This window comes from Amblyomma maculatum, chromosome 4, assembly GCF_055883805.1.
Source record: "Amblyomma maculatum isolate TAMU_Amacu chromosome 4, ASM5588380v1, whole genome shotgun sequence".
Taxonomy (NCBI): Eukaryota; Metazoa; Arthropoda; class Arachnida; order Ixodida; family Ixodidae; genus Amblyomma; species Amblyomma maculatum.
In genome coordinates, this window is record NC_139347.1 from 53,019,688 (window position 1) to 53,033,520 (window position 13,833).

At 44.4% G+C, this 13,833-nt stretch overlaps 1 protein-coding gene across 4 annotated transcripts in view; it reads right to left on the reverse strand.

Moving 5' to 3' along the window:
* The window catches only part of Taf1 (TATA-box binding protein associated factor 1), a 63,242-nt gene extending 51,265 nt beyond the window's left edge, over nt 1-11,977 (reverse strand). For 2 of the 4 annotated variants that reach the window (XM_084601448.1, XM_084601451.1), the window contains exons 1-9: nt 11,824-11,977; nt 11,276-11,393; nt 10,970-11,117; nt 10,691-10,798; nt 9,288-9,362; nt 6,722-7,011; nt 5,128-5,343; nt 3,841-4,020; nt 313-453 (exon numbers count right to left, since the gene is read on the reverse strand). In XM_084601448.1, the coding sequence (XP_084457574.1) occupies nt 313-453; nt 3,841-4,020; nt 5,128-5,343; nt 6,722-7,011; nt 9,288-9,362; nt 10,691-10,798; nt 10,970-11,117; nt 11,276-11,380 (1,263 nt within the window). In that variant the 5' untranslated portion in view covers nt 11,381-11,393; nt 11,824-11,977. Of the gene's footprint in view, nt 1-312; nt 454-3,840; nt 4,021-5,127; nt 5,344-6,721; nt 7,012-9,287; nt 9,363-10,690; nt 10,799-10,969; nt 11,118-11,275; nt 11,394-11,783 lie in introns of all 4 variants that reach the window. The other 2 variants (XM_084601449.1, XM_084601450.1) reach the window with 2 other exon arrangements.
* Nucleotides 11,978-13,833: the final 1,856 nt, after the last annotated feature.

The window sequence follows — 13,833 nt, forward strand, 5'->3', positions numbered from 1 at the left end:
ATAATATTACATTCTTCAAAATGTAACTGCACACTTTAGATGTTAAATGACCATTTGCAGCTCCACAAACTAAAGAAAGAAATGTCGGTTTTATAACGTACATTCAATAAACAAGTCCAATAAGCCTAAATAAAGGCCACCTTAATGGTCATCTCTAAACTTCAGATATCAGGAAGAGCTCAGAAAATAACCAGACTTCATTTTGCAGAAGTGAAGCTGTTCACATATTCTGTTTCCTCACTTTAGCACTTCTCAGTTTGAGCTCGAAAAAAAATGTATTAGCAGGTTAGAAGATGTGCAACTGTTCCAAACCTTGTGTTTGATGTCCTCTGCATTCCAGATCACATCATCTTCCCATGGCAGCTGAGATACCATGAGGTATGCGTCATCGGGAAAATCTTCAACGTCCTTCAGCTCCATCGTATGCGGATACTGATCCCTGTCTTCGTTTTCCTGCAAGCGGAAGATAAGGACAGCCAAATGATGCCATCATGGTGCAAGTTTACTATTTGACTACACACCACAGTCCCAGATTTGCCTAAGGTATGCTTTGCATGTGTGGTAAGGAAACCGCCTGTCACCTATGGTAGCAAAGATGATCGATTCTTTAGACTACAGCAATTTGGACTTCCGTGTAGTTTCGAACTTTAACGAGGGACTACGAGTACCACACACCCGACAGGATTTTGTACATACTCATGATGAATATTTCTGGCCTTGTGAAGTCTAAAAGTTTGATTTTCTGGACTGAAATAGACACTATCAGACTGTGAAGACTCCAGAAAATTGATTTTTTTTTTTTCTGCCTAAAATAAATGTGAGCAACGCTGACAACTAGTAGCCTCCTCGCTGCTGTGGGAAGCCCTTTCTGGGATACAAACAAATGCAATTTGAACAGAATGGCTTGGATAAGCATGGTCACAGGCACTCAATTTGTTAGCTTCTTCCCGAGATTTCTCTCCCTCTGCTTTTGTGCCCGTTGCTTCTCAGGAAAATGAATTTCGCCCATGTTTCATATGACATGCATGAAGCAGCAAAAGAGAGTAAGTAGAACTTTGATATCATCATCAGCAGCCTGATTATACCCACTGCAGGGCGAAGGCCTCTCCCATATTTCTCCACTTATCCCGGTTCTGTGCTAGCTGCATCCACTTGACCCCTGCGAACTTCTTAATCTCATCCGCCCACCTAACTTTCTGCCGCCCCCTGCTACGCTTTCCTTCCCTTGGAATCCAGTTTGTTACCCTCAGCGACCATCGGTTATCCTCTCTTCGCACTACATGTCCTGCCCATGTCCATTTCTTCTTCTTAATTTCCACTAGAATGTCGATAACTTGAGTTATTTCTCTGACCCACTCTGCACGCTTTCTATCTCTTAGTGTTACCCCTACCATTTTTCGTTCCATAGCCCTCTGGGTTGTCCTCAACTTAAGTAGAACTCTCTTGGTTAGCCTCCATGTTTCAGCCCCATAGGTGAGTACAGGCAAGATGCAACTGTTGTATACTTTCCTCTTGAGCGATACCGGTAAGCTGCTAGTCATAATCTGCGAGTGCTTGCCAAATGCGCTCCATCCCAATCTTATTCTTCTTGTTATTTCCTTTTCATGGTCCGGATCTGCGGTTACTACCTGTCCTAAGTAGACATATTCGCCTACTACTTCCAGTATTTCGCTACCTAATGTAAACTGCTGTTCCTTCCCGAGGCTGTTGAACATTACCTTAGTCTTCTGCATATTGATTTTCAAGCCTACCTTTCTACTTTTTCTGTCTAGGTCATCAATCATTATTTGCAGTTCATTCCCCGAGTTGCTTAGCAAGGCAATGTCATCAGCAAACCGCAGATTACTGAGGTATTCTCCATCTACCCTTATCCCCAACTGCTCCCATTCCAAGTCTCTGAATACTTCCTCTAAACAAGCTGTGAATAGTACTGGGGAGATTGTGTCTCCTTGCCTAACACCTTTCTTTATGGGAATTTTGTTACTTTCTTTATAAAGAAAGTAACTTTGATGTAATTATGAATTAATAATATTTGCAACTATAACATAAAAAATGGTGAAATAAGCGATTTTTCAAGCTTGCTTCTCCCGGAAAAATGTATTCATTTAAGTTCACATTTGTCTGGTCTGCCCGGTGATGCAGACCAAACTTTAGCAAATAGAGTCCGAAAAGCCTATTAGCAATGGTATATACCATGCCCTGTTTCCTGCAGTGCAACAAAATAATGCAGATTTAAACATCTTTTGGAGAGCTGCGTGTTAGCTGCCACATTCTCTTTTTCGGCCCTACTTTTGTTGACAATATGTTTGAAAAATGACTACAGTAAAACCTCGCTAATATGTTCCCTGTTCATGTGCTCAGAACAGCATGGAGTAAAAATCCCCATAAATTTCCACTAGTTTTCTCCTGGTTATGTTCTTGGATTACGCGATTTCCCAGCTACTAGGTAAGTTCCAAATTGCATCAAATTGTGGTCGTACTATTTCAATGTTTAGCAATCAACTGCATGGCGAGCCGAACCTGGGGGTACACGACCCGATCTGTTGAAGGGCAGCGGCGCCCACCTATCGTGGTAGCTTCTTTGCGCAAAGCAAAGGGGCAAAGCAAAGAACAACCACAAACCAACAAATGAGAGAGCCGTTCCCATGGAGACACAACATGAAGGGGAGAAACACAGCAGTTTGTTCGAAGTGTACTGGGGATATGGGCGCAACATATTCGAGAACTACAGCTCTGCACTTACATAAGTATGAGCTGAGTTTTAGGAATGCAAGTCAGTCGTCGTAATGCACTTGCACTTGTAATCCACGGTGCACTTGTCTAAGAGGGCAAAACATCCAGAAACGAGGAAGTGATTTTATCAGGCGTCAACGAAGCGGATGTTCTACGTAATTTCTTCCGCTCTTCAGAGCAATGCAAATGCGGACTTAATCTACAAGAGCTAAAAAGCAACTGTTTATACATTGTCAAGAAATGTTTTATTACACTCTTATGCAGTGAAAAAGTCAACATATACCTTTGCACCTTGAAAATCTCAAAAAAAAAAAAAAAGTCACGTGAAATTTATATCTTGGTTTCGAATACAATGCGAGGTAAATTCTGAAGCATTACTTGATATCTCCTGTGGAATATCGTGGATTCTTTATTACAACTTGCACAATTTAAAGATTTTCACCGCAGAAAGTTTGAGGCCTTAACTATGATTAAGAAATACCTTGCCAAATTTTCGCAATTTTTATTTTCATGGCCTCAACGGTTCCAACTCATCTTCACTGCTGCTAAATGTGCTGCTAAGAAGGTACTGCAACGCATCAGTGGCTATGGTGCTCTCTTGATTAAAAAAAACTGATGGATGATACCAATTCCTTGACTCAGCCACCCATTGCAAGCCCAATACATTCATAACAAGTGAACATGGCAAATTAATCTCACAAATCACCCTCCACTGTGACACTCACTAAGCCTGCTACAAGGAAATAGTAACATGGCATCAAGGTTGACAACCACTGGTTTTAAAGTCATTTATGCTGAAGAGTGCAGTATCACGGTACAACATATGAGGTTTAAAAGTTAAAAGCTGCAGTGTTCTTTCATGTGCAATGACATCGTACAGCACGCAGGCATTTTTGCATTTTGCCCCCACTTGTAATACAGCCACCACAGCTGAGCCAACCTGGCGTCACAGGGCTCAGCAGCCAAACAGCATAGCCACCATGTCACCGCAGCAGGTCACAATGCAATTTCAGTTCCTTTCCCCTGTGGTTGCAAAGAAAACCTGGGGATCTAGTAAAGAACCCAGTTTGAGTGTAAGAAAAAGATGATATAGCCGTTCAAACTCACTGCAATGCATTGGAAGCCATAGTCAAAAGTGTCCCCAGTTTCTGGAATCCCGTACATGTCATACCACAGCTGGGCCGGCCCGTATCGCCAGTCTGCCACTTGTGGTGAAACATCGGAGGAACGCGATGCTTCATTCTTATTTCCTGACGCTTGCTCCTCCTCGGGCCGCAGTAACCGCATCTACAAAACATGGCCCATGGGGCTGTGTGTCATTTGGAGAGCAGGACACAAATTAATCACATAGACAAAAAGGATGCTAAAATGATATGCCTATAAATTATGACCTCATTCTCCAAGTAAGTTCGGAGGCATGTTTAGGGTAAGAATGTAAATACTATGTTGCCCGATAATTAAATGTAATTCTAGACAGAAATATCACTGAACATCTAGGCAATGCAAACAATTTCATGCCCTTTCTATAGCTCTTTAGTTCACACTGTCCAAGCGGACATTCCTATTTGACAGCACAAATACTAGAATTATTTCCGGGATACTCTAAGCGACAACCAATATGGGTACAAATAAATATAAGCAGTGCCTTGGAACCAAAGGGCATGGACATGAACAAGCAAAAAAAAAAAAAAAACCGTAGATGCATTCTTTAACACATTTGTTTTTAAGGAAACTGAAGGCATGCTTTATTCACTCCAAAAGAATAACCCTCCTGGTAAACTATCAACAGATGTGCTGCAATATCTTCTGGTGGTAACTTTCTTATCAATGCATGCTAAGTAATTTTATCTTTTACACATACAGCTGCATGCATTCTGCCATCCTGCATCTTGCAACTGACTCCTTGAAAAGGTCACCTCTGGATGAAATTTGGATGGTCATTTCATGTAGAAAGAAAGGTCCACTTATGTTTACGCCTAAGTACACGCATGCAGTTTTTGTCTTTTAGGACATTAAGACATCTGACAGAACCAAGGTCAGTTCTCTCAATAAATATGTCACAGTGCAACAGTATGGAGAAAAAATGTTGGAAAGTTCAAACGTATGTTAATACTGGCAAGAGTTAACAAAAACTCAAGTATTGTTTAATAGAGTATTAGAACAGATTAAAAAGTATCGGCAGGTAGGGTACTAAACGTGTGAGTCTGCACAGTTGCTTATGAAACAGCCAAAATGAGGGAAGCATGTTTCAGTGACAGATACGGTAGTGCATGTCAGCTAACAGAGTCGTACAAGGTGGACCTTATATAAGTCGTAGCTTAATTACTAAAAGAAGGCAAATCAAAATCATTAAAAAGCAATAGTGTAAAATGGCATGTGTATGGATTTGCTGACCTCATCGTCTGGCTCACACATTTCTAAAGGTGGAGGCGATGCCACATCAAGATGCCACTCATATTCCTCTGCACGGCCACCACTCCCATCCTGGGAGCTTCCATCAATGTCTGCGGATGGGCCCTGCTTCTTCCGCTTGCGCTTCCGAACACCACGCCAAATTTGCGGCAAGCTCGATGGCTTACCCGGGCCAAACAGCCGCGAGAAACGCAGCACCTGCAAGAAAGAAGGTGAGTAGCTGTATAAATAAGAAGTTAAGCTCCCAATAGCTTTAAGCATACCCTCGAACTAAAAACAATCTCTTCTTTCAAACATCTTTCAGAAGATATAAAAAAATTAATATCTGAGACCTGTACTTGTATGCGGCCCACCATGATGTGCACAGGCCTCAGCATTGCCAAAAAGTGTTTATTCCAGTGGTCCACATAAGCACTAGAGTCATAAATTGGGTAATGTTTACGATTAAGCACATGCACACAGTTTTCGTGTTTTAGAAAATTCCCTGTTAATGAGTGCCTCTGCCTTTTCAGCCACATATACTGCCGCAGCCAATTGAAGTTTTCTCCCATGACACGACCAGTACTACAATCCCACAGTGTCCCTTGGATCCACAGCTCAGATGAGTGAGCATCGCACACCAACTGGCTGTGGCAAGCTACCTTAAACACAGGTACTCATCCATGGGTAAGGTAGGACTCCAAATTTTTAGGCAGGACCAACGGGCAATTTTAATTTCACTCCTATGGGTAGGGCTCTGCTATTGGTTCTTTGTGATCATGTGACCTCCATGACTTCATAACTGTGTCGGCCAACCATAGAATTGGGGCCATACTTATGTTGGACTCCTGTCTTGTGCTTACTAAATTTAGTCATTTTCTGCTTTACTGGTGTGCCCAAAGAACTGTAGCTAAATGAACACTGTCCATGCACATAGGTGATGATGCCGGAGGAATCCAAGTGTATATTCTGCTACAGTGCATGGTTCTCTTTAGTTCTCATGCCATGGCAGTGGAGAACCACTTTTCTCGTACACTAATGCTGTCTAGGCTGTCTTCCCACTGTACTAATGTGGAGTGGGGAGTCCTCCTTTAGTCGACACATCCACTAACTCACCCGCCCTCCCTCATCCATGGAGTTCAGTGGCATGTGGACAGTGGAGGAGAGACACTGCACTGAAGCCAAGGTGAGTAAATGGGTGGGAACTAAGTGGGGAGCTGGGAGAACTCCTCCCAGGTAACCATGCTCCTCTTGTGCAGCTTGCCTGTCTCTCTGCCCACGCGACTGAGATGGCTGTCAACAGTGAGATCCTTTTAGCCTGCTGCTATCCTTTGCAGTTACACTGGTTGTCCAAGGTCACAGGTGTGGCCGGACAAAGCAGCCCTGGGAGCAGGGGCTCTTCCTTAGCTGCAAACTCAAAAATGACCATCTCCTTCCCTACAGCTCCATACACACCATAACAATATTTCATTGCACTTTCAGAACCATGGCAAGGAACTGCTGCTACAACTACAAAAGTGCGCACGGTTGCAAATTGTAAACCAACTCCAGCAACGAGGATATTAAATTTCAGCAAGAAGTTAAATAAAGAACTTACCTGGCCAGGTCGAAACTCTGGGAAGAGTTCGGTGACATCCAAGTCTGCATACTTGGACGGCAACATGGCTGCCAGAGGGGTGTCGAGGTTGCGCTTTGGTGCCGAGGACGAGTCATCGTCTTCACTTTCTTTGGCTTCCTCAGTTCCCTTGCTGGAATCTTTCTCAACAGTTGCACCGTCTGGTGGGAGGGCCGGAACTGGTGGTGGTGGCATCAGTTGCGAATCTTCAGACGTTTCCTTGACGGCCTCTTCCTGATCTTTGACTTTTGCATTATCCTCACTTCTCGGCTCTGTGTGTAACAAGAACTGCCCTTGAGTGTCACAGTTACTGGCCTATCCAAAAGTCACATACTAGCAAAATACAAAAATAAAGAAGTGCTCACAACAACACGAGTGCAAAAATTAGGGGACATTTGAACTCCACCTTTAAGGATGTGAAGCAACAGCATTAATAGCTACTGTCTAAGACTCTCCTTGCAGATGCCTGTTGCGCGTAAATGCACTTTGCTATGTGCTTAATCGCTGATTCCTTAATTTCTGCCTCTCCTATCTTACACACACTCATTAACATACAGTGTTAAGCTACTATATTATTACTATATTTTGTTTAAGACCACCCGACATAAATACAAAGTCCTCCTCTTTAAGGCCGACTCGCACGCAGGTCCGTCGGACCACAAGCCATGCATCACGTGTTCACATGTCCCTGCAAAGTGGTCTGCGATCCGATGCTGTGAAGCGGACTCGGCAGACCAAAAAAGAAGATGATGCACTGGACGAACTAAAATTTCTAGACTACTTTTAACCTATTGGCAACGCTGAGAAGCACCAAAAGGAAGGAGATGAGCTTTTATCGCACGCACCTCGGGCTTACCAACTTTCCCTCCTCCGCACCCCTATCCTGAACAATCAGTTAATTACAAGGCAGCAGTGTAGTCGCAAAATGGCAAACTGACTTCAAACTGACTGCAGTTGCAAACTGACTGCAGTTGCAAACTGCGTGCCTGCAGTAAGGAAGTCCATTTCTGGAAAGAATAGGCTGGTTGCCAAACCTAGCACGAACACCTTCGCGGCCCGCCGCTAAACCCCGTTTACAAAAGCGAACTGACACTTCTCGTTTCACCAGCCCGCAGGTTGACAGCATGCCTCACGTAGTAGTGACCTGTGAACATGTAATACACAGCCCGCAGACAGACGGTACCTCGTGTGAATCGGCCTTTACCAGCCTGTACACCGTACAATTTACCCTCCCCCCCTCTCCAAACGACTGCCTAAGTTGTCAGCTTCAGCCAATTCGGCCATGCCATATGGTCTTGTGATGTCACACAATCCAACAACCAATTAGTGCCTGGCCATGTCACCTGCCAGCTACCATCTGCCAAAAGCATACCTGTGATTTTTTTTGCTTAGAACACTGATGCCAGATTTTCTGGAGAACCAGAACTTTAATGCTGTTGCATTAATACACACCACAGAAAACAAAAGTGCATAACCAGCACAGACACAAAGAGGGAAGGCGACATTTTAGTCTGGAGAATAGTGAACAATGAAGAGCTGCCCCAATGCCTTACTACCAGAGTGCTAAAAAAAGCAACTTCTCCACTTGAAGGCCCTACAGCAGTGCTCACGCAAAAGGCACATGTAATAGGTACAGTGGGCCAACTGAAATAACAATTTTCTCATGAGAACTCTTTGCAAGCAGCTTATTTTCAAGGGAGCTTTATGAAATTATAAATACTATCCATCTCTCAATATATGACACTCCTTTTTAATCCAGCTGCAGGGCTCAAGAATAGAATATAAAAAGATAATTGCAGAAACTATATCTATATTTAATCCAATATGTGTAAGGAAATTACACAAGGTGAAGTAAATTTGTAACGGAATGATTACTCAACTCATTATCACGCGCCCAAGTGTGGCAATACGCCTACAATGTTGTCATATGTCTATAATTTGACAACTAATCAGCTATGCTTCAAGTAGATCGATTTGGCTTCATCCTGCCATCTGTCAGCCTTCCTGGTTAGCTCAGTCAGTAAAGCAACAGCCCCAGTCCTAGGTATGAACACTGGACTAAAAACTTTTCTTTAAACGAGAAGCTTCCATGAAAATCGCATTACTTTCCTTTGTACCTGTATAGCTGTGCTTGGGTGAATACTAATGTGCAGTTGCCCCTTCATTATGGATTAGCTAAAATAAATTGGAATTTATAATGAATGAAAGATAAATTCCAACAAAGTACACTTAAACTGGCCACTGCCATTTTAAAGCGGATGCCATTAGAACTCATTGACATATACAGCACTTCACAGTAATGCCCACTCGACAGAAAGACAGGATGACACTTCATACTTTTGTCATGTCCTATTGTTCACTTTCCTCCAGATGCATTCTCTTAAGACAAACATAAACAAGCTCAGCCCAGTCTCATGCATCAGGCGCACCGTACACAGAGAAACCCACACACAGTGCAGTGCATAAAGGCCATAGAGGTCATTTCTCCTCCGGGTGCAAAATACACACAGTGCAATTAGGTGCAAAACCACAGGGTTATTAATAATACCTTGATTACGACAAGCATACAGCATTCGCTGGAATGCACCCTCGAAAGTGTCATTTTCTTCAGCCAGATCGGGCCCTAAAGGAAGATGCCGCAGCAGAAGGCAAGTTTACACACAAAGTTCACTAGAGCGAAATTATATTTATGCCCCTTCTTTGCATGCCTCTCCTTAAAAATAGCAAGTAATTTTTCCATGATAGCAGACTCCACAGAACTGCATGCAAGTGATGCTGGTCTCCTGGGTCAGACCTAAGAAAGCTGAAAGGGTTTCTGCACATGAACAATCTTCCACGTGAACAATCTTTCAAATAAAGACCCAAACTCAGCAGCTTTGCATATTCTGGGACAGTAGTGACACGTTTGCACAAACCCTATGCAGCCTGTATGCAGAGATTCAGTGGATGATCTCACACAAAATTAGTTTCATTTGTCCATGTTAGTGTTGATAAGAAGCTGTAAAGAGTGATGGTGTCTAATAGTGGGTCTCAGATATTTTCAAGATCCACACTGCGTCCCATCAAATGAAGTATTTGGGTAGGCTGCAGATCTTATACCCCTGTCACACGAACAGTTTCAATTATCATTGAACTCGATCTGCACTCAACTCAATGCAGATCGTGGTTGTCACACGGCAACTTTCAAGTGCAATCGAGCTCGAGCCTGCTTGACTCGAAGCTGCTTCCTCAACCACTCGAGATTTCAAGCACACTCGAAAGCAGTCATCGACGCCCTCGTCAACAGCGAGCTCTAAAATTTGAAAACGAATTAATAACATATAAGTGTATTAAAAGGCATGATAGAACATCTTTAGAACATTGCTAGAACATTCGTAGAACATTAAGCTTGTGAGCTAATTTTATAATCTCGACACTATGGTCCACCGCTGGTGCAAGCAAAGATGGCGTCCTCTTCGACTGCGCCGGCGTGGAAACTGTGAAGCGAAAGAGAAACTGCAGCACTCATCGACTGCTGGGAAAGTGACCTGAGGCGCCAAAAGCGAAATGCTGCTGTGTACGCTGAAATCGCGCAATCATTACCCCAATCTCCCGTTTCCTTTAGAGGCTCATTGTGATTGACAGCAGACGAGAGACGACAGACCACGAAGAAAATTTTTAAATGCTCATTGAAAATGTCCATGTATCACCGGACGCTTCAATCCTTTTTGAAAGCCTCAATCTAGATCGAGTTCAGTGAGGATCGAAAGTGTTCGTGTGACAGAGGTATTACACGGCCAATACCAGTATGCTCGCTCAATTACTTGTGCTGTGAAAGATATGCACTTTCTTGTATGAATACTTGGCAAAAAACATTATAAGCCATCCCATCGACATCTTGAGCACTGATTTCCTGCATTATTCTCTGCTCACAAAGCATATAGAAACCTAAATAAACTTGCAGCCACTTACCGAGCACTGATGTGTCAATAGTGGCCTCCTTCTTTTCATCATCGTCATCGTCTGCGAGTTCTTCGAAATCGAAGTAGTCCACTGACGATGGCAACTTCTTCGAATATTCTGCAAGGGATGAGGCAAACAAAACGCTAGAGAAACTCTTATTGAATCAATATCGGCTGCACTGAAGAAATAGCAGTACAAGTCGGAACCATAAAGTAGTTGCGAAATGTTTTCCAGTGGCTACAGCAGCACTTTCGAAAACTTCGCGAACATGCACGGTCATTACGTCACCTTCATCACTCTGTGAAGACTCCTCGTTATCTCCGCCACGGGGGCTATGCCCATCCTGGGAACTTTCAGCTTCCACATCCTCGGTGATCTCTTTCCACATGCTACCGATGCCAAGGTGGGTGATCTGGTGCAGGCTCCGCTTTGACTCCTAAGGCAGGGTGCATGTTACAAGGAGTTGAACCAAAGTTCACTAACAGCCAAGGCAAAAATCATGATGGTGCATGTAATCATTCGCAATGGGCCTCACGCCAAACAATCAAGAAACGTTAATACAGTTGCCAAAATACTCAAAACCTAGCCTCTCACCGGATCCAGGAAGTCATCTTCGAGCCTTCCGTGTTCATCGATGTTTCCAAACAAGAATCCTGTCAGGACCATGTCCGGCTCTCCATCCTCGTCACCACTGTCCATGGTTTCTGGCCGACTAAAGCAAAGATCAGAAGTAAAATTAAATGCCTCAAACTATATCGTTTTTGCAAATGAGTATTTCAAGCTACAGAACGACGACAATTGCTGCAGTAATTGCGAAAAAAAGCAAAGAACGCGCGTTAGTTTAGTTCCGATGCAAGCGGTGAAAGGTTGCTCGTCTGCTTTCGGCATGTTTACATGTGTATTCCTGCTGTTTACAAATCCGTCAACAATAAGACTGTGTGTTGACTGCGAGTATATTGGCGGACACTCCTGCTACTTTATATTTTTAGATATAAATGACGCGCTACAAACACAAGACTTTCGGCGCGATGTCAGCGATAACCTGTTCACCCAGCTGGTATTTTTCTCCGTACTCAAAAAAGAACTAGTAAAAGAAGAGTACCTAGGTCATTTTTAAAACAAATAGACAACGAACATCTCACTTTTCACGGCATTTCGTTGCAAATACTACGTAAACAAAGACAAATCTTCGCGACCGCACTGAGCACGACCGCTCCGACAGGTCGTCACCATTTTTAGGGTTAGAAATCACCGCTGTCGCCTCCTGACGGTTTCAGAACTAAGCACGGTGGCGACGGCGCGACGGTTGCATAACGGTGGCTCGCAGCCTTGGCTCGCAGCGGCGCTGCAAGCGCTGTTTGCATTTTGCATTCCCTGCAATGTTCCCTTTTGTCGTCTGCTTCGTTCGCTAAGGCTAAAGCATTGCTTCAATGGCTAAAAGCATCAATTTCATTCTTTTTTTCAGTCGTTAACAATTTGTGAGTTGTTGGTACTTGTAAGTTCAAGGTATCAAAGTCTATGGCACCGAGGTCTACGGTATGGCTTTGCAGAGCTAGCGTTTGTTTCGCACATGGTTTCGCATTTTGGCCCCGAAACCGAAACTCCGAAACGAGACGGGCACTGGCCGAGATCGACATAAAAGCGTTAAGCAAGCAAAATGTATTTACCAACCTGTGCCTTTTAGTCATGATTCCTGTTGTTCACCGCATAACATAATGTCATTGAGGTCATGACATGTGTTTTGAATTGGATATTGGCGGCTTTTTACACATTAGCATCTTCGTCAGCCACATCAGCAAATGCTTATATACGATGTGGGAATTCACAATCCCCTGCCCCCATTATAACGGCAGCGCGTAACTGCGTAACTATAAGGAGAGGGCACACCGCCCCAGGTGGTCGAAATTAGTCTGGAGCCCTCCACTACTGCGCCCCTTCTCTTTTTCCGCTTTCACTCCCACCTTCCTCTCTCCACTTGGACGAAGGATGGTGGTGAAGGGTGGCTGATACTGGCCATCAGGTGGTGGACGACGGCTGTTGCGGCACGTGTCTTTCTCTCCCTCTACTTTTTCTTTCTCCTCTACTTTCTTTCCTCCCTTCCCTTACGGCGCGGTTGCGGTGTCCACAGAAAACAAGTGAGACAGTTACCGCGCCTTTCCCTACCTATAAATAAATCAGTGCAATAAATCAGTTTTTCTTTTGTCCGCACGGGAGAGTTTCACTTCCTGCGATGTCAGTGCACGTTAAAGATCCCCAGGTGGTCGAAATTACTCCAATTACTCCGTAGCCCTCCACTACGACTCCTCTTTCTCTCTTTCCACCTTCACTCCCACCTTCTTCCTTTCCCTTAAGGTGTGGTTGAGGTGTCCACAGAAAACAAGTGAGACAGTTATCGCGCCTTTCCCTTCCTATAAACCAATTAGTTTCACTCCCACCTCCCTTCCTTCCCTTACGGCGCGGTTGAGGTGTCTACAAAAACAAATGCGACAGTTGCCGCGCCTTTCCCTTCCTATAAATCAATCGGAGAGCGGTGGGCAGTTCCTGGCCCTACGGGGCTGCGGCGGTAGGTCGTACGCCGCTTGCGGTGGGGGCTAGCCAGCCACCGAATTTTTATCTGTTGGACGACGGCTGTTGTTGCTGGCGCGCGTCTTTCTCTCCCTTTTCTTCTCCTGTCTTCTCTATTTTCTCTTCTGTCCTACTCGGGTTCGAACCCGACCTCGGCGGCTGCGTTTCGATGGAGGCGAAACGAAGAGGCGTCCGTGTGCTGTGCGATGTCAGTGCACGTTAAAGATCCCCAGGTGGTCGAAATTACTAAATTACTCTGCAGCCCTCCACTACGGCTCCTCTTTCTCTCTTTCACTCCTACCTTCCTCCCTTCCCTTACGGCGCGGTTGCGGTGTCCACAGAAAACAAGTGAGACAGTTACCGCGCCTTTCCCTTCCTATAAATAAATAAATCAGTGCCTCTCTCTTCTGTCCGCACCAGGCAGCGGAGGTGGCTCAGCTACAGAGCCAGTAGCAGACCCGAGCGTGGTGGACAACGGCTGTTGTTGCCGCGCGTCTTTCTCTCCCTCTTCCTTTTCTTTCTTCTCTATTTTCTCTTCTGTCTGCACGAGGCAGCTGTGGAGGTGGCTCAGCTACAGAGCCAATAGC